This window comes from Phyllostomus discolor, chromosome 3 (genome assembly GCF_004126475.2).
Source record: "Phyllostomus discolor isolate MPI-MPIP mPhyDis1 chromosome 3, mPhyDis1.pri.v3, whole genome shotgun sequence".
Lineage (NCBI taxonomy): Eukaryota > Metazoa > Chordata > Mammalia > Chiroptera > Phyllostomidae > Phyllostomus > Phyllostomus discolor.
Genome location: NC_040905.2, coordinates 160,517,128 through 160,542,707, shown reverse-complemented (window position 1 = coordinate 160,542,707; position 25,580 = coordinate 160,517,128). Strand labels below are relative to the sequence as shown.

The 25,580-nt window shown below is 36.5% G+C and overlaps 1 protein-coding gene across 3 annotated transcripts in view; it reads left to right on the top strand.

Annotated features, from left to right (window-relative positions):
* UHRF2 (ubiquitin like with PHD and ring finger domains 2) overlaps window positions 1-25,580 on the top strand; it is an 82,688-nt gene that overhangs the window by 32,688 nt on the left and 24,420 nt on the right. For all 3 annotated transcript variants that reach the window (XM_036021655.1, XM_036021656.1, XM_028528985.2), the window contains exons 4-6: window positions 10,264-10,482; window positions 18,248-18,357; window positions 21,647-21,833. In XM_036021655.1, coding sequence (XP_035877548.1) covers window positions 10,264-10,482; window positions 18,248-18,357; window positions 21,647-21,833 — 516 coding nt within the window. The remainder of the gene's footprint in view (window positions 1-10,263; window positions 10,483-18,247; window positions 18,358-21,646; window positions 21,834-25,580) is intronic.

Here is a 25,580-nt window from a genome sequence, read left to right as displayed (position 1 = left end):
ATTTGAGACCCAGTTTCCTTCCCATCACTATTGCTTCCCAGTACATTTTCCTTTATTTCACTTAGCATAACCTTCATTTTTTATCTAATGTGTGACCAAATTCAACCAATTCTTGAGCATCCTGATCACCTGTGTTTTGAACTGTGAATCTGATAGGTTGGCAATTTTTGTTGCTTAGTTGCATTATTTCTGGAGCTGTGATCTGTTCTTTCATTTGGGCTATTTTTTTGTCTTGTCACACCTGTTATGTACTGAGGAGTGGAGCCTCAGGTGTTCCCCAGGGCAGGACAACCCATGTCGCTGTGTTGTGATGCTGTATGTGTGGCTGCGGTCAGAGAGGGAACAATGGTGCTTGCTCCGCTCTCTGTGGGATTTCAGTCCCCTCTGCCACTTCCCACAAGCAAACTGGGCCCTTCTGGTGCTGACTCCTGGGTGGGTGGGCGTATGCACATTTTAGGACCTCATTGGTCTCTCCAACGAATTCCCCTGTGAGGGTGGGAGTTTCTCCCGCTGCTTCAACCACCACAGGTGTTTTCAATCAGTGTTTTGAGGCTTTATTTCCCCCACTCTGGCACCCTGGGTTGCGCAGTCTGTCTCGCTCTCCAGTTTCACCTGGTTTATCTGTGGGCAAATGTGGGACCACCTGGGCTGCCAGCCACCTTGTGCACCACGCCCCTCCACAATCCTCTGCCTCACAGGGTCCGCCAGCCACCACTTTGCTGTGACCCTTCTCCGCCCAGCCGCCTGACTCCTCCCCTCCTACTGGTCTGAATGAATGTGTCTACTTTAACTCCTTGGTTGTCGGACTTCCATATGGTTCAATTTTCTGTTGGTACTGGTTGTTTTTTATTTCTAAATTGTTGTTGTCCTTATTTTGGTTGTACAAGGAGGCGTAGTGTGTCTACCTACGCCTCCATCTTGGCCAGAAGTCGAAAATCATACTTTTAAAGTGTGTATTCCACCTGAGACTGCTTTTTTTGAAAGGTCACTTTGTGTGGTTGACCTTTGGCTGGTGTTTGGGAACTTGGCATTTAGGAGGATTTTCATTCTTCCCTGAAAAAATGGTTCATGGTGCCTAAACTGTAACAATATGGTTTATGCCTAACGCTTGCTTCCAGGAGTCAGGAACTTTGGTATGTGCTGGGCAGTGAGTGCTTACATGACTACCCCCTAGTAAAAATCTTGGATACTCTTTACTGTACATCCCTGGTAGATGGTATTTCACATAGGTTGTTAAAACTTGTTGCTGGAGGAATTAAGCATGTTTTGTGTGACTTCACTGGGAGAGGACTCTTTGAATCTGCACCTGGTCTCCTCTGGACTTCACCCCATGTGCCTATTTCCTTTGCTGGTTTTGCCTTGTATCCTGTGTCTGCAGTAAATCATGTAGCTCCTACGAACAACTAAATGCCATCCTGTGGGAATGAGTCCTACGAGTTCCCCTAGCAACTCACTGAACCTGGGGATGGGCATGGGGACCCTAACACATTTAAAAAAAAAAAAGCCAACAAATCTCAAATGAAATTCATAATGATTCCTGAATATCAAGTAGCCAGCCAGTGTTTAGACTTCCTTAATTGTACTTTTTAAGAAATATATTTAGGTTGTTCAAATACGTATCAAAAAAAGATCTACCCATTACATTTACTTGATAGGCTGTCTCAAACTATAGATTCCCCTTTTTTTCCTTGCTATTTATTTGTACAAGTGACAAATTATTCAGTTTTCCCATTGCCTGGACTCACTAATTACATTTCTGTAATGGAATTTAATATGTTCCTCCGTTGATATTAGTTTCCTAAAAATGCTTATAGCTATATCTAGAAGTTTGATTTGGTTTAAATTATATTATTTGATGAGTTGTTGACAGGTGGTGTTTACTTATTGTATGTCATTGAGAGGCACATAATATCTGCTTTTCTTTTCTGTGGTAAGATTTCAGGTGTTTTCCATTTGACCATCCATTGTGCAATTTACTACCAACTTGTAATGGTTTTAGCAGCTATTAATCTTTACCTAGATCTATTCTTTTATTTAAAAAAAGTGTTGCAAAAATGATACCTTATTCTGTCTTTCCTTCATTTATTATCTAGCATTTTTTCATAAAGAACTTAACCAGTTGGTTCATACATGAAAGGTAGGATAAATTATTGATTCTTGAACTTTTTCAGTGTTCAGAGTTGTTCCTTAGCATCTTCTAGAATTTAGCCAGTGAGATTTTTGCTTTTAAGTATCATGAACTAATGAATTTTAATACTTGTTTTCATCTCAGTTTTTTTTGTTGTTGCATTATTATTTGCATGTGTGTGTGCCCAAATTGCCCCATCTCTTGTCTGTGACAGCTCCTTCATGTTGAACCTGACATAGTTTTTGAGGGCTTCTTTGCATTCTGGTACAAGAGGGTGTCCCAAACTGTTTTTCTATTTCCTTTCCAGGTTTGGATTCAGCTAGTTCTTCAAGGATTCCCTAGTTCTTTTTAGTTAAAGAAAGTATTTAGAGCACATAGTCTGGGCTGCTCATTTATTCTTGTTTGATCATGTTGCTGGGTCTTCTCTATAGACCCAGCTAGGAAATACTTAAGTATGTGGTAGGTTTTTATTGATATTTCCAATTAAATTTGGAGTTAAAGGTTTATAATTCAATCTCTTTAATTCCCTCTCTCTTTTTTTTTTTGCCTTGAAAATGAAGGTTTCTAATAATATCACCATTGATTTACTTCATCCCAGTGGTTCCCAACCTTTTTGGTACCAGAGACCATCTTCATGGAAGACAATTTTTCCATGGACTCTGGCTAAGGGATGGTTTTATAGCCTGCCACCAGATGCAGTTTGATTGGCACTTGCCACTCACTAATAGGGTCTTGATATGAGCCTGCAAACAATTGATTTATTATGGTCTCTGTGTAGTCAGAACCCTCTGCTAATGATAATCTGTATTTGCAGCTGCTCTCTAGCCCTAGCATCACCACCTCAGCTCCTCAGCCATTAGATTCTCATAAGGAGCGTGCATCCTAGATCCCTCTCATGCACAGTTCACAGTAGGGTTTGTGCTCCTATGAGAATCTAATCCCCCTGCTGATCTGATAGGAAGTGAAGCTCAGGCCGTAATGCAAGCATGGGGAGCAACTGTAAATACAGATGAAGCTTTGCTGTCTTGACCTCTGCTCACCTCTATGTCCTTAGGAAATAAGTCCACTAGGGATATACAGTTAATTTAGTATGTTTCAAGTATCTTGTAATAATTCCTCACTGGGTAGTTAAGTCATTAATTGCGTACTTTTGTTTCAATTTGCTTTTTTACTTTTTTATTGAATTTATTGAGGTGACGTTGTTAATAACACTATACAGGTTTCAGGTGTACAATTCTATATAATGCATCCTCTGTATATTGTATTGTGTTCTCACCACCTCAAGTCAAGTCTCTGTCCATCATGATTTAACACTCTATAAACCCTGCACTCTTTATCTCCCTAGCCCTCCTTTTCCTCTAGTAATCACCATACTATTGGCTGTGTCTTTGAGTTGTGGTGGGTTTTGGGTTTGGTTTTGTTTTGTTTTGTTTTTTGCTTAATCCCTTTACCATTTTCACCCGGCCCCACAACATTCCTCCCCTGTGACAACTGTCAATCTGTTTTCTGTCTGTCGATCTTTCTATTTTGTTAGTTTATATTATACATTATATTCCACATATGAGGGAAATCATATGGTACTTATCTTTCTCTGACTGGACTATTTCATGAAGCATAATGCTTTCCAGGTCCATCCATGCTGTTGGAAACTATAAGATATTCCTCCACCTCTTTTTTTTTAAAGCTGGGTATTCATTGTGTAAATGTGCCACAGATTTTTTTATCCACTCATATACTGATGAAAACCTGGGATTGTTTCATTTTGATTTTTAGGGACTTTTCTTGTTTTAGTTATATTTTATTGATTATACTATTACAGTTGTACCAATTTTATCCCCTTTGCCTCCCTTTACCCAGCACCCTCACTCTCCCCAGTTCTCCCCCATTCTCTCAGGCAATCCCCACACCATTGTTCATGTCCATCAGTCATGTGTATAAGTGGCTACTCCACTTACTATACTATACTTTACATCTCTGTGACTATTCTGTAACTGCCTATTTGTACTCACCTCTTCACCCATCCCCCCACACTCCCTTCCCATCTGACAACCATCAGAATGTTCTCTGTATCCATGATTCTGTTTCTGTTCTTGTTTGCTTAGTTTGTTTTTTAGATTCAATTGTTGATAGATATGTATTCATTGAAATTTTATTGTTCATACTTTTGATCTTTTTCTTAAATAAGTCTCTCTGATATTTCATATAGGCTTGGTGATGATGAACTCCTTTAGTTTTGTTCTCTGGGAAACTCTTTTTCTGCCCTTTGGTTATAAATAATAGCTTTGCTGGGTAGAACAATCATGGCTGTAGGTCTCTGCTTTTCGTCATTTTGAATACTTTTTGCCAGTCCCTTCTAGCCTGCAGTTTCTTTTGAGAAATCAGCAGTTGACAGTCTTATGGGAACTCCTCTGTAGATAATTAACTGCTTTTCTCTTGCTGCTTTCCCTCCCTATCTTTAAACTTTGGCTTTTTAATTATAATGTGTCTTGGAGTGGGCCTCTTTGCTTCTTGGACTTGCATGTCTATTTCTTTCACCTAATTAGAGATGTTTTCTTTCATTATTTTTTCAAATAGATTTACAGTTTCTTGCTCTTCCTCCTCTTCTGGCACCCATATGATGTGAATATTGGAACACTTGAAGTTGTCCCGTAGGCTGCTTACACTATCCTCATTTTTTTTTCTTGTTGTTATTCTGATTGGTTGTTTTTTACTCCCTTTTGTTCTATATCATTGATTTTATTCTTGGTTTCTTCCACTCTACTGTTGTTTCCCTGTAAATTGTTCATTTCAAATCGTGTATCCTTTGTTTCTAACTAGATCTTTTTTATGCTGTTGAGGTCCTCACTAAGTTTTCTGAGCATCTTTATAACCAATATTTTGAACTCTGCATCTGATGGATTACTTATCTCCATTTTGTTTAGTTTTTTTCTGGAGTTTTGATCTGTTCTTTCATTTGGGCCATGTATCTTTGTTCATTTTGGTAGCCTCGCTGTGTTGGTTTCTATGTGTTAGGTAGACACCTACTATGACTCCCTCCCTATCTTGGTAGCATGGTCTAATGTAGTAGGTGTCTTACAGAGTCCAATGGCACAGCCTTCCCTACCACCCTAGTTGGGTACTCAAAGTGTGCCCTTCATGCACCCTTCTTGTAAGCTAAATACACTCTCCTCTTGTAGTTGAGCCATGATTGCTTTTTACAGGTCAGTGGGAGGGATTTACCCAGGCCAATCAGCTGCAGTGATTGGCTGTGTACACTAACCACCAACCTGCACCCTCTGTGGAAGATCAACTGTGCAGGGGCAGGGTGGTGGTGCTCCAACATGGTCTGCAGCTATCCACGGATGCACAGACTCTAGGGTTTCTCAGGTGGTGCAGGCCAAGGTCAGTTCCCACCTGTGTTTTGCTCAGGGCCACCCTGCTGAAGCTATAAAGCAATCTGAGGTGGGCTTGGAGATTCCCAGGCAAAGCCAGGCTGTGAATCTAGGCTTGAAGCTGCTAGTGCCAGGCTGGAGACTACTTAGTAAGAGGGATGGAGGCTGGTGGCTCACTGAGGCTGACTGTTGCTTGTTTGAGAGGATTTTGTAAGTTGTGAAGCACAAGTCAAGACTAGCCATTTGTATGGAAAAGCCTCTTAACAGCTTGGGTGGACCTGTAATTTGGGTGGGTCAGAGCCTCAGGGGTCTCCAGAGTGGGGCAAACTGTGTGAGCCAGGTTAATGGAGTCTCTGATATGGCATCTGCCTTCTGGCTCTGTGGGTCTGTGGCTCTGTGCAGGGAGGCTTCAGAAAAGCAACAGTTGCCTATGCTCCTACCTTTCTGTCTGGAAGAAAGCTGTCACCCAGCTCTCATCCTGATGCCAGACACTTCAGTTCCTCCCTGTATGCCACTGGTGACTTTCAAGCTGCTACCCTGTTGCTGGATCTCAGTGAGTGAGTCTGAGTAAGTCTGTGTGTGGGTTCTTTAAGAGGAACTGCTTGGGACTCCTGAAGTTTCTTCCACCAATTCAGTTTGTGCTGGTTTTTGCAGACAGAAGTTACAGGGACTTATGTTCCTAGCACTGGATTCCTGGGCTTGGGGGGCCTGGTGCAGGACTGGGACTCGTTGCTCCCAAGATACCCCTCCTGAATTTTTATCCTCCACACATGGATGTGAGGCCAGGCTGTTCTGTGTCTCCATCTCTTCTACCAGTCAGGGCAAATGTTGTGTTGTAGTTGTCAGATTTCCATTCAACTCAATTTCTGATAGTTATGATTGATGATCTTTCTACAATTTAGTTGTTATTTTGGTGCAGTTGTACAAGGAGGCAAGCAATATTTACCTGTGCTGCCATCTTGGCCAGGAGTCCTGTAGATTTTATTTTTTAGAGGGAGAGAAACATCAATTGAATGAATGCCTCTTGTACACCCCCAGGTGGGGACTTAGCCCACAACCCAGGCATGTGCCCTAATTGGGAATTGAACCAGCAATCCCTGAGTTTGCAGGCCAGAAGTCCACTGAGCCACACCAGCCAGGTCTCATATTCCATTTTATTGGAGCATAATTCTTTATGTAATTGTACCATGTTATTTTAAGTGGTTTCCTATTGTGGAGATTATATTGCTTCTAATCCTTTTATGTATAATGCAGCTATAAATAGCCTTCTATGTGTGTCTTTTCATGGGGGTTTTTTTGTTATTTATATTTGGGACACATATCTAGAAGTGGAATTTCTGGATTTAAAAGATAAATATATGGGCAATTTCTCTGCCTGTGGCCAAATTTCCCTGTACAATGAGACAGTACCACTTAGTGTTCACATCAGTAATCTATGAGAATACTAATTTTCCCACAGCCTAAGAACATCCTGTTATCCAACTTCACAAAATATTTTAAGTAGATCTCTGTTGTAGAATCTTCGGCAAAAAGTACGATATGGACCACAAGGTGTGATTCTAACAAGGGGGATATTTTGGGCCTTAACAGTAAAATCAAAGAAATGTAGGTCTTCACTAAGAGGGTATAGTTAAATTAAAGAATTGTTAATGGTATAGCATAAGGAGGACCTAGTAACTGGATGGAGAAATTATGAAGAATTGGGAATAACTCCTAAATTTTTCTGGGAGTATGAAAGATTTCCTCTAGAGAATACTTAGTATCAGCAGATTATCGGATGTGGGAATTCTGTCTTGGACAACCTGAATTTCAGATGCTTCTGAGACATCTGTGTTGGAAATGTAGTTAGATATATGAATCTGAAGAGAAAAGTTCCGGTTAGAGTGGAGCTTCTGAGTCATCACTCTGTGTGGTGTTGTGTGTAGATGAAGATGCCCAAGAAAAGAATAATAGTAATGTTTGAGCACTTAGATGTTCTTGACTTTAGTAAGAGTAGTTTGTGTACTCTTTCCATGTTTGTTTTTTCATATAACAATTGACTTAACATCTCTTTTGCTAGAATTAGAAAAATATACTTTATTTTCATGACATTATTTAGACTATACACACACATACACACACACACCTATACCTTTAAATACAATTCTGTTCTGAAATCCTACAAATTTATTTCAGGGCAAACATAGCTTAAATTCTTGTGCTCTGAAATATGGATTTATTTTATCTTAGCTTCTATAAACATTTTGTATACAACTTTGAAGCATTGTTCAAATTCTCTACTTTGTTCAAAATATTTCCATTCTTGGCATCTAATTTTGACAAAATTACACATATAAATGGAGAATTTATTTCACCATTGCAGTGTTTTTTTACTGTATTATACAGAAATACATGATAATATGTTGAAATATAATTTTAACATTAAAGCTGAGAAAAGAGTTTTCTATTCTACGTGGCCTTAAAAATATTGAGGCAGGAAACAAATTCACGACTTTAGAATTAGGCCCTAAAAGATCTAGATTAACTTCTTTGTTTTATAGATTGGGAAAGTATTGGTTATTTTTCTGACCAAACTAGTGTGAAATGACATGAGTATATAAACTCCAAGTGTTAGACTAGAGACCTCTAAATTTAGCTTTTACCATTAAAATGAGAGGAGAGTAGAACTATACACATGACCTTGTACTTATCAGTTTCTTTAGAATTATTTGTGTGATAATGACAAAAAATTAACAACTGACATTTATTTACCCTATCATATACTGTTTTAAGCACTGTACAGATTTTCTTATTTTAGTTCTTAAAACAACCATATGAGTACAGTTAGTTACCATTAGGTAACATTTTACACATGAAAGATGGTCACAAGAGAGGTTTAGTAACTTTCCCAAGGATATGCAGCAGTAAGAAGCTAAACTCTGAGGGGTTTAAACCCAGGCAAACTGAAAATAAAGCATTCTGAGTGATGATAAAGGATTCAAAATCTTGCCATACAAGTTGAAGGGAATTCATTTAAAATGTTTGTATTTAGGAGAGAAGATTGGGGGCGGCAGGGATATTTTGACAGTTAAGACCTAACAATCTCTTGTGGAGAGAGTATATAGATTTCTTCATAGAATTTAGGTATACAATGAGTGAATTCCAAAGCTTGTCTTTGGTCCAGTGTCAGTATCTTCTCCTTTTAGTGTTAAAACTGACACTTCATCACTTACTCCCTGAGCAAAGGTTGCATGGTTATTTGGAAGGCTTGTGGTAGAAGGGAATTATGTCACTGAGAGGGTAAAATGGGCCCCTTGCTAATCCTGAGCTTTTTTTTTTTTTAATTAACTATTGCAGAATTTGAAGAGACTTGATAAAATTGGAAAATTAAAGATCCCACCAATGTTTAAAATCCATGTATTCTACATGAATTAGATATACTGTTTGATTCAGAACAACCAAGGCTAGCTGCCGCAGCTGCTCCCAACTTCAGACCCACTTATATTTTGAACAGGCCACTCAGTTGGTTAAGGGTTAATGGTCTCTTTGTAGTTTTGTCTGTTAATGCTGTCACACTAGGATGTGATATTTAATTATTTTGTTCCTATAGCACAATAAGTTATCAAACTTGAGCATGCTTTAGAATTTCTTAGAGGATTTATGAAAGTAGATTGCTGGGCCTCATTTCCAGAGTTTCTGACTCAGTAGATCCCAAGCAGAGTACAAGAGTTTGTCTTTCTACCATGTTTCCAGATGATGCTTTATGTTGCTGGTCTGAAGACCACACTTTGAGGACCACCGCTATGGTAGTTTAGCCTGCCCCAGTAGAATTTTCCAAGAGCACAAACCAGGTATTACTCGTTTCTTTTTCCTCCTACTACCAAACAATACACAAAGGCTACAGATCTTAATTTTATAGAAACCATTATGGACTGTTACATTGCTGTCTTTGATCTGTTGAAAATAGAAATTAGGCCTAAAATTGAGTAACTTTGTAAGCTTCAGGTTCAGGTCAGCTTTAGTTTTATGTTAAGCTTACATTTAGAAACACAAAAATCAAATTCTGCTGGAATTCTTTCACATGGTTCTACTTTATGATACTTAAAAAATCTAGTTATTTGTTTTTGCCATTACTAGGGAGTTAGCTACCTATAAGATCTACAATTTTACCTTTTCTTCCTGGAAAAATTGAGGCTATTGAAATGTACTGGGTTTATGTTCTTAGTATGTGTAAAGCAAATGGCGAGACTGAAACTGGTTCCAAATTCAAGAAGAGGTCAGCATCTACTCCTGTTAAAGTAGTTAGTTCTTAAACTTTGGTTGATAAAATGTGTAGGAGAAAGAACCCATGTTTTTTTTACCACTTCTTCCCCACCCCCACCAAGTTAGCAAAGAATGTCTCACTAAGATTTTAGCAAGAATTATTTATTCTGGCAGTTAATATCATGGATAAATATGTTACCTGTGCTATTAAGAATAATATGATTAGGCCCTGGCCCCTGTGGCTTAGTTGGTTGGAGCATCATCTCATAAACTGCAAGGTAGAGGGTTTGATTTCCCAGTAACCCCGGGCAGAGCATGTACAAGAGGCAACTGTTCAATGTTTCTCTCTCACACATTGATATTTCTCTCCCTCTTTCTCAAATAAGCATGTCCTTGGATGAGATTACAAAATAATAATAATAATAATAATATAATTAGGTTTTTATGTATGTTGCATACCTTTTTAGTCTTATTTGGCAGTTAATAAGCAATGTTCTGTGATTTTTTTTTCTTTCTTCTCAGATATCCGGAAAGTGGTACTGTAGAAATAAATGTGAAGGATCTTCGACCACGAGCTAGAACCACTTTGAAATGGAATGAACTAAATATCGGTGATGTGGTAATGGTTAATTACAATGTAGAAAGTCCTAGTAATAGGGGATTTTGGTTTGATGCAGAAATTGCTGCATTGAAGACAATCTCAAGGACCAAAAAAGAACTTCGTGTCAATATCTTCTTGGGGTAAGATTCTCTTCACTGATGTAATTTTTAGGTATTAAGCCCACTTTCTTTTTTTAAAAAAACTGGAATCTATGAAAGATGGAAATGTACACACTAAAGTAGACTTTTTAAAAAATGTTGAGAATTTTTAAATTAAGAATGGCCCTTAAATCTCCATAGCTACTTTATGGTTGGAGATATTTGAAAGCATCTTAGAATTAACAGTGTTTTATTAGAAAGATCCTTGCTTATCTCACAGAATTTTTATAGACTAATCCAAATAATATACAAGAGCATTTCAATGGCCATGTTTGCTATGTGGATCTATGTCAATATAACAGCTGTGACTGTCTACCTAACCAGCTGTCTGCTGGTCTTACAAGACAATCTGAAACTTTTCTTTCTAGTAATTTTCTTCAACTTAGAGAATTTTACAAGCTAATGAAGAGCATTCAAAAGGTAAAATGTCACCAAAATATCAAATCATTCAGATGTTTTTATCAATAGTTCTTTAAAAGAAGTATTTTTAGATATTTCCCTCAAGTGATGTAGTACTATGCATTGTTTCACAGCTACCTTTTTACACTTAGGAAAATATTATCACCATCTTTCTTAGTCCATTTCTTCTGAATAGAGTTTATTGGATGAATAGCCACTAATTTGCCTCGAAAGTTTGTTAAATGGTTTCCAGTTCTTTATTATAAATAATGTTTTATGTAAACAATTTTGTAAATGCATATTTGTGCTTTTTTTAAGAATGAGTTCTTAGATGTACATTTGCTGTTGTTAAGCACTGGAGATCCTAGGGTAACCCTGACAGTTTTCTTTTATATAAGGGAAACAGCCAGACTAATATTTCTTTCAAGTTCTAGTTGAATGGATTATTCCATAGTATTATAATATATACAGTGCATATATAACATGATGGAGTATATATTGTACATAATGGATATATCCGTGATAACATTTAGGTGACAAGTATGGATTGAAGCATCTATGTATGGTGAATAATAACAAAGCAGAGGTCTGTAAACTGTAGCCCACTGGCTGCCTGTTAATGAAAAGTTTTATTTGAACACAGCAGTACCCATCCATTTATTGTATTCTCTATGGCTATTTTTGTACTCAACAGCATTGTTGAATCATTGTAACAGACTATCTGGCTTGTAAAACCTAAACTACTTACTGTTACCCTTTGTGGAGAAAGTTTGCTGACTCGTAAGATAAAGAAAAGTAATGTTTTGTGAGGTGCTAAAAATAGCTTATATTTTAGAAAACAGTTGCAGGACTTTATACCAACACAAATTTGATTTTACTGCCAGAATAGGATGTTAAATCAATTACAGACTTCCAGGCCACTTGAAATTCTGATATGGATATAAAACATGAAGAAAAGGAGAAAGCATCTATATAAATCAATTATATAGGGAGCCTTATAAGGTACTTGAATTCAGGAAGTACAAAAAAAAACATTTGTATCCAGTAGGAGGGGCTAACAATACATCATGTTGAGCTAAAAAATAGCTCACCATTAAAAAAAAATTTCCCTGAGTGATTCTGAGGTAGAGTAGAACACCCTGGCTTTAGTGACTAGAACTAAGATTGGATGGAAATAGTCAAATATTGGCTCACTAGAGAGAAAAATTATATGATAGCTATCCCAACAGTAAAACATGCTATCCTATAAAGTATTGTGTTCTTTGTCATTTAACTTTCTATTAGACATATTAGGAACACAAAGCCAATAAGGAGCCAGTGTGGCTTGTGGATTGGAATTTTTTCATGGTTAGAAATCTTTATCCCCTCACTGGACATAATGGGTAAATAATTAGAGTGAAGGTATAGAGAGGTATTCATTCTGTTAATAGACAGTTTGGGACTGTTACAAACAGTGCTGCCATGACATTATACTGTGTCCTGGTGCTTATGTGCATTAGTTTTTGTAGTGCACATCTTGTGTAGAAGTAGAATTGCTGGGTTGTAAAAACCTGTACATCTTCAACTTTAATAGATAGGACCAAATATTTAAGTGGTTGTACTGGGTTATACTTACATAGCAGTATAAGAATTCCCACTGACCTGCATTCTCATTCACACGTTGTCAGACTTAAGTTTTTACTAATCAGGTGGGCTATATAATAAAATAGTATATCGTGTAGCTTTATTTTTCATTTCCCTGGCCACTAATGAGATTGAGAACCTTATGTTTATTGGCAATTTGGTTGTCTTTTGCAAGGACCCTGTTCCAAACATTGGCATTTGTTCTTGTTTAATTGGGTAGTCTGTTGTAATTGATTTTTAGGAGTTCTAATTGTGGAAACTTGACCATTTGAGTTATACGTGGAGAAAGTATCTTCTCCTTCTATGGCTTATCTTTTCTCCATATGTTTGAATAGTGTTCTTAATTTTGAATAGCCAAGTTTGTCAAAATCTTTTTCTTATGTTTATACTTTCTGTGAGAAACCTTCTTGTTTAAGAAACTTTCCAGGGTTGGGGAGTTAGGGTTGGGGGGAGAAATGGGTGGAAGTAGTCAAAAGGTACATACACTCTTCCAGTTATAAGACATAGAAGTTCCAGTAATGTAAAGTACAGCATGGTGACTGTACTGTATATTTGAAAGTTATTGAGAGAGTAGATCTTAAAAATTTTCATCACAAGAAAAAGAATGTAACTATGTAAGGTCATGGATGTTAACTAAACTTTTTGTGGAAATCACTTGTCAATACATACGTGTATCAGATTGTTATGTTATATACCTTAAACTTACACAGTAATTTGTCAGTTATATCTCAATAAAACATAGAATGGGAAGGGAGAAACTTTTCCCTACCCAGAGAGCATAAAGGTATTCTCCATTCTGACCTTTAAAAGCTTGTGTTTCTCTGCCTTTCTCTAGGTCTTTAATCTACTTGAAGTAGATTTTTATGTATAGTGTGAGGTAAGGGTTTAACTTACCTTGACATATAAATAATCATTTACCATTATTAAAAGCATACTTTTTCCCTCATTGATCTTAATAAATATCACCTCATAACAAGTATCTTTATATTTGATACATCTATCTGGTCACTGTCTTATGCATCCTGATATCAGTTCCACACTGATAGAAGTCCACACAGATGGAAGAAAATAGGTAGTGTTTTTGGCATATGATTTATTATTTCAAGAAAGTTAAAAACGCAACTGAAATGCAAAACAAGATTTATGCAATCTATGGAGAAGGTTCTGTGACTGATCAAAAGTGTCAAAAGTGGTTTGCGAACTTTCATGCTGGAGATTTCTCTCTGGACAATGCTCCACTGTCGAGTAGACCAGTTGAAGTTGACAGCAGTCAAATCAAGACATTAACTGAGAACAATCAACATTATATTATATGGGAGATAGCTGATATACTCAAAATATCCAGATCAATAAAGTTATTGGTGAAAATGAAAAATATGTCTTTATTTTATCGAGGGGAAAAAAAAACAGACTTTTTGGCCAACCCAATAGTTTGATTTGTCAGTTTTGCATGGTGCAATCGTAACCACTAAAAGTTACTAAACTGTTAGCAAATAAATAGAGTAGAAGGTTAATAATGAATATTAGAAATATCCAAAAGAAGGCAGTTAAAAAGAGTAAAATAAATGAAAAGGTAGATGAAATCAAACATATAATGGTAGAAAGAAACCTAAATATATCAGCCATTATATTAACTATATGAGAACTAAATATTACAATTAAAAAATCAGACTAGATTAAAATGAAAACAAAACTCATATGGTGCTTTCTAAAAAGACTCTCTACAAAGTTATAGAAGTTGAAAATACAAGAAGGAATGAACTCTAGGAAGATGACAACAGCAAGATTTTTTTCATCTCCCTAGATGTCCTTATAAAAACATAGAGCAAGTAAAATATCCCAAAAATCATGGACAACTATTTTGGATGATGTGGCATTCCACACAAACACCTAAATAGCTGGTGGGATAAACAGCTGAAAGCTATAAGACCTGTGTGGTGTCAGTGGCTGTATAAGAGGAAGAAGAAGCTAACTACTGGATATATGATGGACTCAAGAACTCTAAAATAATAAATTAACTAAGCAAGCAGTTTCAAGAATAGCAGTTTGGTTGCCACCTTTCAAAATGACCCTCAATAATTCCTGCTTCCTGATACACCTTGCATAGTTCCCTGTCACATTTTACTAGGGTTGCTTTGTGTGACCAACAGAATATGGCAGAAGTGATTGTATACAACTTCTGTGATTGGATTATAAAACCACTGAAGCTTCCATTTTGGGCTCTCAGATCACTTCCTCTGGGGGAAGCCAGCTGCTGTGTTGTGAGAATTCAGACAGCCTGTCGGTCTTTCCCTAGTTGAGCCTTTAGATGAGACTGCAACCCTGGTCAACAGCTTGACTGAAACCTCATGAAAGATCTTGAACCAGACCTACCCAGCTAAGCTGCTTCCAAATTCCTGATCCACAGAACTGTAAGGTAATTTTTGTTTTATGCTGCTAGTTTTAGGGTGATTGTTATGCAACAGTAGGTAAAATTAATATAGCAGCTGAAGCTAGAAGGGGTAGGCACCCCAGCTTGGGTAAGTACAAACAGTTTGCAGTGCGGTCTAAAGGGATTAGAACTCTATGAACTCTCAAAATTAGCTATAGCTCCATGCCAGGACAAAGCTCCATATTGAGAAGAAACAACTGTGGATGCAATTCAAATTGAACAGGACAGGGACAGTATAGACAAAGGAAAAAAAAGACCCTATTTATTGTTATAAATAAGGGAGGGGAATAGTGCCAGGAGATTTCAGAAAGTAAACTTCATAATGTCTTTTTAAAAATAATTTTTGAGGCATAATTTACAACATATTAGGTGAATATTAACAAGTGTATGTACCTGTGCCACCACTGTAATCCAGACATACATTTTGATCACCCCCAAAAAGTTCCTGTGGGCTTTGTCAAAGTCACCATTACCAACTTTAGCCTTGGCCCCAGACAGCTACTGATTTGATTTATGACCTATTAGATTTTAATTGCCATGGTGTTGAATGCTTCTCCAAAAAGCAGCAATGAAAATAGTGAGCTGTGTGGAACACTAGCTGTGAATTAGCAAAGCTAAGTGAAACTATACCTCTAAAGTTCCAAGAAAATAAGAGAAGAAAAGCATTGATGTCAAATACCATATAAAAGTAGAAGGAAGAAAAAAACAAGGAACTAGGATAACACCCTTACAAAGAAAGTATTCCAGAAAGACATACATGAGTCAAGAAAAATGTGGGCTAAAGATTTTAAGTCTAGCCAAACTGGCTGTCAGTATATTAAGGCTGGAAAACAACTCACTGACTTGTAAGAACTAGGGGAGGCATCGTTTTTCCTGAGCCTTCCAGAGGACTAGCTTCAGACCATTGAGATGACTAAAGAGAATTTGACGGAGTGGTTGTGAACTTTAAAATATTGCTACATTTACAACTAGGGCTACAGGAGATATAGAAAGGAGAGAATATAATATGTATAGCATTGTCATATGATCTGACACTGTAAATATAACTAAGATATGGAAAAGTACAGAGAAATTTTTTAGAAGACTTTATTTCTTTTTAGAGAGAGGGAAAGGGAGGGAGAAGAGGGGAAACACTGACATGTGAGAAAAGCACCAATTGACTGCCTCGTACACTACCCAGCCAGCGATAGAGCCAGTGACCTTTTGCTTTGTGGGATGATGCCAAACCAACTGAGCCATGCTGGTCAGAGCTGTACAGAGAAATTTTAAAGCATTCTCAGAAATCATAATGACAACTGGTGAGAGAATGTCTTGTGTGTACTTTCAGATAAAGCAAAGAAGTATTTGTAGCATTCTAATTTAGGCATCACTGGTGTCTTTTCTGGTTGAAGAAAAAGGAGAAACAGATAATTATTTTTTAAAAAGTAAATTCACCCATTAGTTCTGAATTTGAACAGAAAGTTTGTATTAACTCATGAGGTATTTTATACATGTGTTAATGTGTACATTTCAGTTCATATAGCTCTGTTTCTAAAAGCCTAGAAACACTGATCAGTCCAGTTTCGGTAAGCTTCTCTAGTGCCTGAATTCTGGTCTTGAAATACCATGTTTACCTAAAAGAAACCAGGCTTCCTTGAAGACAAGAATTCAGGCTGGAGGCAGCAAGTGTTTGAGGTGAACTTGGAGCATCTTGTGTTATAGGTAACACGGAAGCCCACAAAGACTGAGAGGTTTTGTCAGAAAAATTTGGCAGTCAGCTGGCCAGAGATCCCATTGGCCACAGATGAGAGAGTTTGAACATTGATAAGGAAAATAACTACAGTGGATTAAAACACTTCAAATATGTGCTTTCCTAGTAATATAGAAACTCATTGGTCATCTATATAGGATGTTAGGGGAATTATTCCTTTTAAAAACTGCAGATAATTTTACCCAAAAATGAACCTGGATTTGATTAAGCATTTAAAGCCAGGTCCAGACCTTTTAAAAAAAATTTTAAGGTCCAAATAATGAATAGTTTACCATTGGTGGCCAGATGGTCTCTGTCAAAACTACTGAACTCTGCCATTGAAGCAGGAAACCAGCCATAGAGAATACATACATAAGGTAGGTGTAGCTGCTCCAGGAAAACTTTACTTACAAAAACAGGCAGCAAACCAAGTTTTTTGACCTCTGCTCCAGATCCAACTACCAATTTACTGAAAATACAAACAACAATAAAAACTAAACTATACTTTGGGAATGCAAATATCAAAAATCAAGACTGAGAAACTATAGGACAAATGATAATGGTTCTTCAACAAATTGCAAGAAAGAGATCATGTGGAAATGTATAGATTAGAATCTTGGAAACACAGGCAAAAATGGTACATTTTTCTGTGCAGTTTCTGCACTTGTATATGTTTAACATTAACAGTTTTAAAAGAAAAGGTGAAAGGATGGGAAATGTCATTAAGCAAATGCTAATAAAAAGTATACTTTTGATACTGAATGTATTAGTAGATACACATTTTATAAGATTTAAGGATTTTTTTTAAAGATTTATTTATTTGTTTATTTATTTATTTATTTATTTTTAGAGAGGGAAGAGAGGGAGAAAGAGAGAGAGAAACATCAATGTGCAGTTGCTGGGGGCCGTGGCCTGCATGCAACCCAGGCATGTGCCCTGACTGGGAATCAAACCTACGATGCTTTGGTTCACAGCCCGTGCTCAATCCACTGAGCTATGCCAGCCAGGGCAAGATTTAAGAATCTTAAATTCATATACATCCAGTGACATAGCTTCGAAAATATAAGCAAAACTTGACAGATTAAAAGGAGAAATGTACAAATCCAAAGTCACAGCAGGAAACTTTGAAGAAGTTTATGCAAACAAGTATAGATTATATCTATGAAAAATATAGCTTAGTATTTGAAAGACTTTTTAGTGATGTCATCTTTTTACCTAGAAACTCACTGTATTTATTGAAAATATATTTTGATCTTTCATTTTAATAGAGTATCATTTTATCTGGTCTTTAAATTAAACTTGCAAGACAGCTGTCTTACCAGATAATCTAAGTGCTGTTTCTTATTTTTTTTTTCCCTAACATAACACTAAGGTTACACTTAACTTCGAATATTAGGTACTTAATATTGGACTTTTTTTTCTATTGGAAACAATAACTCAGAGTAATTGGAATAACTATAATCCCAATTTGTAAACAAAGTTTAGTGAGTTTTCACACTGACTTTATTATTTGCATATGGTTAGGTTTGCTGACAGAAGTTAACCTTTCTTCCTTTTTTAAACAGGGGTTCCGAAGGAAAAATTAATGATTGCCAGATAAAATTTGTAAATGAAATCTTCAAGATCGAGAAACCTGGAGCTCATCCTCTTTCATTAGCAGATGGAAAGTTTTTAAGTATGGCTATTTTTATGGGCTTAGACTATATATATTGTACATGATTGCCCTTTTAATTGGCCAGGGAATAACTTTTGAGAGAGGATAAGATTTAACCCATACAATTTTACTTTCAAGACACCATTTTTTTTTCCTTCTTTTTCCCCCCATTGATCAACTATCTCATGCTAGCCCGTTTAAAGGTCAGAAATTGCTTCAGTTTGGGCACCCTGTCTTTATTTATGTGTCCTTGAGGATCTCTGAGTTCCTGCAGGAGCTCCACATTGTCATTCTTATTGTGGTTATTGGGATATTGTTCACATCCTGTCATATTTTGTTTAACTAAATGTGAAGGTGATATCTGATTGTCACCTTGAGGATCTTTTAGAATGCATAATACAGAGGAGTTTCATGATGTCCATGGTAGCAGCCTACCCATGTCAAAACATTCTCAAAATGATGATCCACCTGTTCATTTGTCTGGTATTTAGTATAGTACAACATATCCTATACCGGCTTTTTACTATGTGAGCATTAGCCATGTCCTTTGTATCATGTGACTCTTCCCAACAACAGGTTGTATCCTGGGAATATCCCTTATCTCTCTGAGGCTCGGTTTGCTTATATACAAAGTGGGTGTTAGTAAGCAAACATTGTATTATTTTGGTAGAATCAATTGGATCAGCCATGGCAGGTGCTTACCTATTACCTGGTCTTGCAGTATATACTGCTGGATCTGCTGTCAGTTTTCATCTAAATAAAGTTTCACTCACTCATGAAAAGCTATCTGCCTTCTTTCTCACTGGTTTGTGGACCTTGTGAGTTTGAAAAAGAGGTAGAATGCAATTTTTCAAGGATTTTGAGATGGTTTCCATCTTGTCAAGACATCATTTTTGAACTAAGTTGCATTTTGGTCTGATGGTTTTTCTCATAATAAAATTTGTTTTCAAGGAAATATTTTCTCATAGTAGCATTTTATTGCCATTTTCTTGCTGTTTTCTCTACTATAGGTTCTGTCCAAATAAAAATCCCATTTCACTGCTTTTATGTCCATCCAAGATTTATTTTTTAAATATTTATTTATTTTTAGAGAGAAGGTAAGTGAAGGAGAAAGAAAGGGAGAGAAAAACATCAATGTATGGTTGCCTCTCATGCGTTCCCCACTGGGAACCTGGCCTGCAACCCAGGCATGTGCCCTGACTGAGAATCAAACCAGCAACCCCTTGATTCACAGGCCCATGCTCAACCCACTGAGCTACACCAGCCAGGGCCATCCAAGATTAATTTTTACTAATGAGACATTTTTATACTGGTAGAGCCTACGAATAATAGTGCTGACTGATCCTTGAATATCTGGGAGATAATAAAGGAGATTTATATATATCCCTACCTCTTCATTGTACATATTTTACTTGCTTAAGATCACACATCTAGTTGGTAACAAAGTTATGACTAGATTCTAGGTTTTTTCATTCATGATTCAATTGCTATCTTTTCAAATAGATTAGAGTATCTCACACTCTCAATTCTGAATTTTCTTGTGGAGAGCAACCCATTGACTTTATGCCACATGTCAATGTCTAGTATATTCTGGAAAAGCTATTCAAGACAAAAGGGGTCCTGCCTAACCTCTTCTTACCACAATTGTGCAAGATTATAAAACAGATCAAGAAACACTTTCATGTTACTGGTCTAGGCCATTCTCTCTTTTTTGAGGCTGCAGTGCTAATATATCTACATTTGAGTTAAGACCCTCAAGGCATAATTTGTATGACTACTTATAGGATTATATCTTAGGAATGAAGATAAGTTGACGAGTAAACCTATTTAATGTGCCTTAGTCTTTCTCAGTAAAACACAACAAAAGGCCAAGTTTGACTAGGTTTTTCTCACATGTTTCTGTTTTCTCCCACTCGGTACACTGCATATATTTTTTGTTCTATCTGATGCTAATCACATTATAGCTACAATTTTGAACTTGTATGTTAAAGAAACCATTTCAGAGCCACAGCTGGATTTCCATTGGTCAGATGACTCTCCAAACCAAAAATCTAAACGTGTCTTTTAGGTTTGTCATATTTCTATTACTTATATGTTGTCACAGCTACTTTAGTGCAAATGAACAAGATTATTAATCATTTTCATTAGCAACAATAGGCAGTGATCAATCAGAAAATTAGTATTAAAGTGAGTAGCCTTTTCCTTCCTCCATCTCATTTGAGAGATACTTTTTCCCATTTCCCTTATATGCTAGATTAGTTCTGTACCAGTAAATTTCTTCACAAATGTACTGTGTACAATTTGTAAGAAATTTAGAATGTAAAACTGTATAAATTCAAATAATATAGAACTCCTAGGAAGTAATTATTCTAACAGCATGTCATTCTAGACATCATCCTGTATCTATATAATTTATCTTTGTTGAAACAATTTTGTTTTTTAAAGCAATTATCCAATTTCTTTTTTGAATTTAATATACCTGACTTCCTCTGTATTAATAGTTCTTACGAATTTACCTGTGTTTTTTTCATGAAAATCTTTCCAACTGTTCCTCTTTCATTAACATTTAAGTTTAACTTTTGGTATATGAACATTACTATAAGACTTTTTGTACCTATGTATATTTTAAAATTTCAAGGGAACACTTTGTCAAAAGATGTTTGGATTTAGGTGGGGTAGGTGCAATAAATGGCACTCCTGAACTTGCCGGAGTTCTGAACCAGTTGACAAGTAAGATGAAAATCAACTGAATTAGAAGTGCCACTTACATTACTAATAAAGTGAATGTTGGGGGCATAGCTTGTACGGGAACTAAAATGAGCTTGCTGACTCCAAACAGCCCTCCCCCTCCTAGTTCAACCCAAAGAAAGGTTTGGATCTGTAGGACAGATGGTACTTAACAATTTCTTTTATCAAGTAATGAGGTCAAAACAACTTCGTTTGACAAAGTATTGTATTTCCCTTGAAATTTTAAGATAACTTTATGGTGCCCCAGTGAGTTCATCACAATGGTGCATATTTGGTTAACCATGAGTTGATATAAATTTAAAAAATTTTAAAACAAAAGTTCATTATCCTCATTGGCTGGTGTGATTTGATTTATTACTGACACATGCCTGGGCCCCATTCCTGAAAATTTGATTCATAAGTCTAGAATGAGGCTCAGGCATTTATTCTTAAAGTCCTATGCTTGAGGGTTTCTTTTTCTTCATTAAAAAAAGCTGTGATATTTTCATAGGCTTTTCTTTAGAAGATTTATAGATATAAAAATGATTTTAAGGCTAGGCTTACTGTATTTTGTTCTTAATAGGAAAAAATGACCCCGAATGTGACTTATGCCGTGGAGACCCAGACAAGAAATGCCATTCTTGCTCCTGTCATATATGTGGTGGAAAACAGGAACCCAACATGCAACTTCTATGTGATGAATGTAACATGGCCTATCATATTTACTGCCTGAATCCACCTTTGGATAAGGTCCCTGAAGAGGAATACTGGTATGATTATTAGGGTATTTTTGTTGTTGCTATGTTCAAAATTGAATGTGAAACAGGTATTTAAACCACCAAACATAGATTTCTAAAGATATATAATGTATATTAAAGTACTTAACATTTTATAGCCAATGGTTGTTATTAATACCTTTATTCAAGTATTACCACAGCCTCTGTACCAGTCTCTAACTCCATATTTAATCCCTCCAGTCTTTTCTCCAGTACAGAGTCTGTTCTTTGAAAAATGCAAATCCAATTGTGTTACTCCTTTGCTTCAGAGGCTTTATGTTGCCTTACAGGGTCCTGCACAAGTATTTTCAGTTGATTTCTCCAGTTGTATCTCTTACTACTTCCCCCTTCCATTTCTCCAAATATTCTGTGCTCTAGCCAGATTATATAATAATGTTTCTTTCTTATTTTATTTATTGTTTTTAGAGAGAGTAGAAGAGACAGACAGACATTGATTTGTTATTCCACTTAATGCATTCATTGGTTACTTCTTTCCCTAACCGGAGATCAAACCCACAACCTTGGCATATTGGGACAATGCTCTAACTGACCTACCCAGCCAGGGTTACTCTAACCAGATTAAATATCTTGTAGCTCTTTAGGTCTTTTTCTTTCTCACCTCTGGGCTTTTACACCTGACACATTTTCTCTTGGAAACATTTTCTTCTTTGCCTAACTTCAGGATGATATTAATTCTTCTGGTTTTTACTTAAATATGATGTAATTGGGGAAGCCTTTGTGGATGGTTCCCTCTAACCCCCAATTATTTTAGATGTACCTATTATGTTCTATAATAGTACTAAATAGTTATTAAGCACTTAATAAGTGCTAGATACTAACAAAGTGCTTTATATGGATTATTGTATCAATATTTAATCCTATGAGGTTAATAAGTAGACCTAGGCACCCAAGTCAAATACACTTGACAAACTATTTCTTCTGTTAGTTACAAAAAGAAATAATTAGGAGACTGGGAAAAACATGTCCAGAGTTATAATGAACTTTTTTCTCTTTACACTATGGGCCATATTGCTAGCATAGAGGGTTTTTAAGTTGGAAGAATGACTTACCCAGAAATATTAACATCACGATGAGGTAGCTGGTATCACTGTAAAGAATAGATTGTTCTCCATCCCTGTGATGCCCCCCACTCAACCCCCCACTTTTAGGGAGGTTTTTATTGTATTATAACAGAGGGTATAGGAGTGATAGAAGAAAGGAAGGGATATAAATTCTTTTTTTTACCCCCTACTTCTTATGGTCATATCCCTGAATTTTATCACCACCAGTAACTTATATTTTCTCCAAAGTCTCTTATTTTTCTTTTGTTTCCATGGGTGATATTTTCTTCTCTAAAATGCAAGCCCTTCTACTTTCCCTTACAGTTCCATATCCTTTGCATTTTCAGGAACTTTATTTCTATATTGAATTCCTCTCCTGAATTGCCATTACTAGGTTATTCTCATTAGTATCCTAGAATCTTGAGTTTTCAAAATGCACAGACACACACCTCTCCCTTGATCCCATTCCTCCTATCAGCTGCCTATCCCATTTCTCTGCTCCCTTCATGGCAAAGCTTCTCAAGAGCATTCGCCACTGATTATTTTTATTTCCTCTCCTCCCATTCATATCTCAACACTGCAGTCTGACTCTTCCACTACTCTACTCTATCAGCTTAGGTCAAGCTCACAAACACATTTCATTGTCAAACCTAGTGGTGACTTCTCAGTCCTCCTTACTGTTCTGCTCAGCTGCTGACTCTGTTTTTGTAGATTGTATGATATCGTATGATCTAATTTTTCTCCTACTTCACTTTCCTTCTTAATCTCTTATTGATCTTCTCTCACCTACCAGATTTCAGAGTTTCTGAAAGCACTACTTGTTTACTGTCTTCATACTTGCTTCCTAGATGACCTCATCCAGTCCTGAGACTCTATATACCAACCTAATGGTTCTGAACTTACACCATCAGATCTAATCTCCCCTGAGCTTTGTATTCCTATATTCAGCTACTTGCTTCCTGATATCACAAAATTAGTGGGTCCAAAATTAGTGAGGGAATCTTTGATTCTCTTTACCACCCCTTTTGTATACCCTACATCCAAGAATATATGAGCATATCTTGTCAGTTCTCCATAATCTTTTTCTCTTCTCATCCCCCAACACAAATCATCTTCTCTTTCCTGAACTGCTATAAAAAATGCCTAACTAGCCTCCTGGCTTTCACATTGCTCACAGCTTCCTTTCACCCATAGCAGCAGTGTGATCTTACAAAGTTCTAAATCAGGTTAAAACCATCTAATGTCTCCCTGCTGCACTTAGAATAAAATCTAAGCCCTTGCCATCCAAGACCTAGCCACAGCCTACTCTCTAACCTCATCACTTATCCATTTTATTTACTGAACTTAAACTCTATCCATGTTTATGTTCTATAAAGCATATTATTCCTTCCTTTCCTTTTCTTAGGACCTTTATACTTCATGTCTCTTTGCCTGAAATCCCTTCCCTGGCTTCTTATCACTGACTCTTCTGGTCTCAGCAGGAATACCACCCCAAAAGCTTTAATTATCTAAAGACACAAAGGGTTTCTAATCACTATTAGCACACCCAGAACACTAAAGTATTTCCTTTATAGCATGCACTTACCACTTTCTGAAATTGTTTCATTTATGTACTAGTTTTCTTTAACTACTGTGTACAGGCATTTTGATCACAAATATTTATCCCAAGCATCAAAATAGTACCTGGTATGAAGTTCTGAACAAACCTGATGAAGGAATAGATCCAGGGATGACTTTAGGATCGTATAATTAAGAGTCTTAGATTTCTCTGTGGAATACCTCTACATTCATATCGAAGTTTTTCATTTCACCTGGAACTCCTTAACCTAAATCTTTTCTTCTTCTCTAAATCATGTTGTCTGAGTATTTTCCCATCAGACAAAGATAATACCTGTTTTAATTATAAGATCTTTGATAAAATTATTGTTGTAAATGCTAGCACATCAGGTAAAATACTGTCTTACCAAATTGATTTTTGGAAGCCTTCCTGGTTTCTTCATCAGGGGAGATTTCACTTGATAGTATTTCTTGCCTTCTCATAGTTAATTTTGCCTTGGATTTGTGTCTGTATCTCACTGTCCAATTTTCTCAGAATCAGGGACTAAATTATTTACATTTGTCTTTCATAAAGCACTAAACAAGATATCTTGTAATTAGGCTGTTAAAATTATCTAGTTGGGTATAAGTGTCTTCTTCTATAAGCTAAATGGAATGGATAATTATGAAATGGAAAATAGAGACAAAAATGTTAAATTAATGGGGGAAGTGGCCAGCCAATCCTTGTTAAGATATTCCATTCATTGGTAACATAGAATAGCTCATTTCATTCTGTAGATACTCATACTTTGTTTTTTAGAAATGATTTAAGACCGCTTATAATAATATGTAGGCGTACCTCATTTTATTATACTTCATAGATGTCTTGTGAAGTATGTTTTTTTTACAAATTAAAGGCAAGACAGTCTACCAGCAAACAGATTATAACAATACTCACTTTATTGTGGTGGTCTGGAACCAAACCCACAGTATCTCCAAGATAGCCTGTACAGGTTATATCAGTGTGGCTAACTGCAAATAAGCTAAAGGAGAAACAAGTATAAGCAATTAAAATTGAGCTAGGGACAAGGCTAATATAAATAAACATCCTTGAAATTTTTTATTATAATAGACTGTACATTTC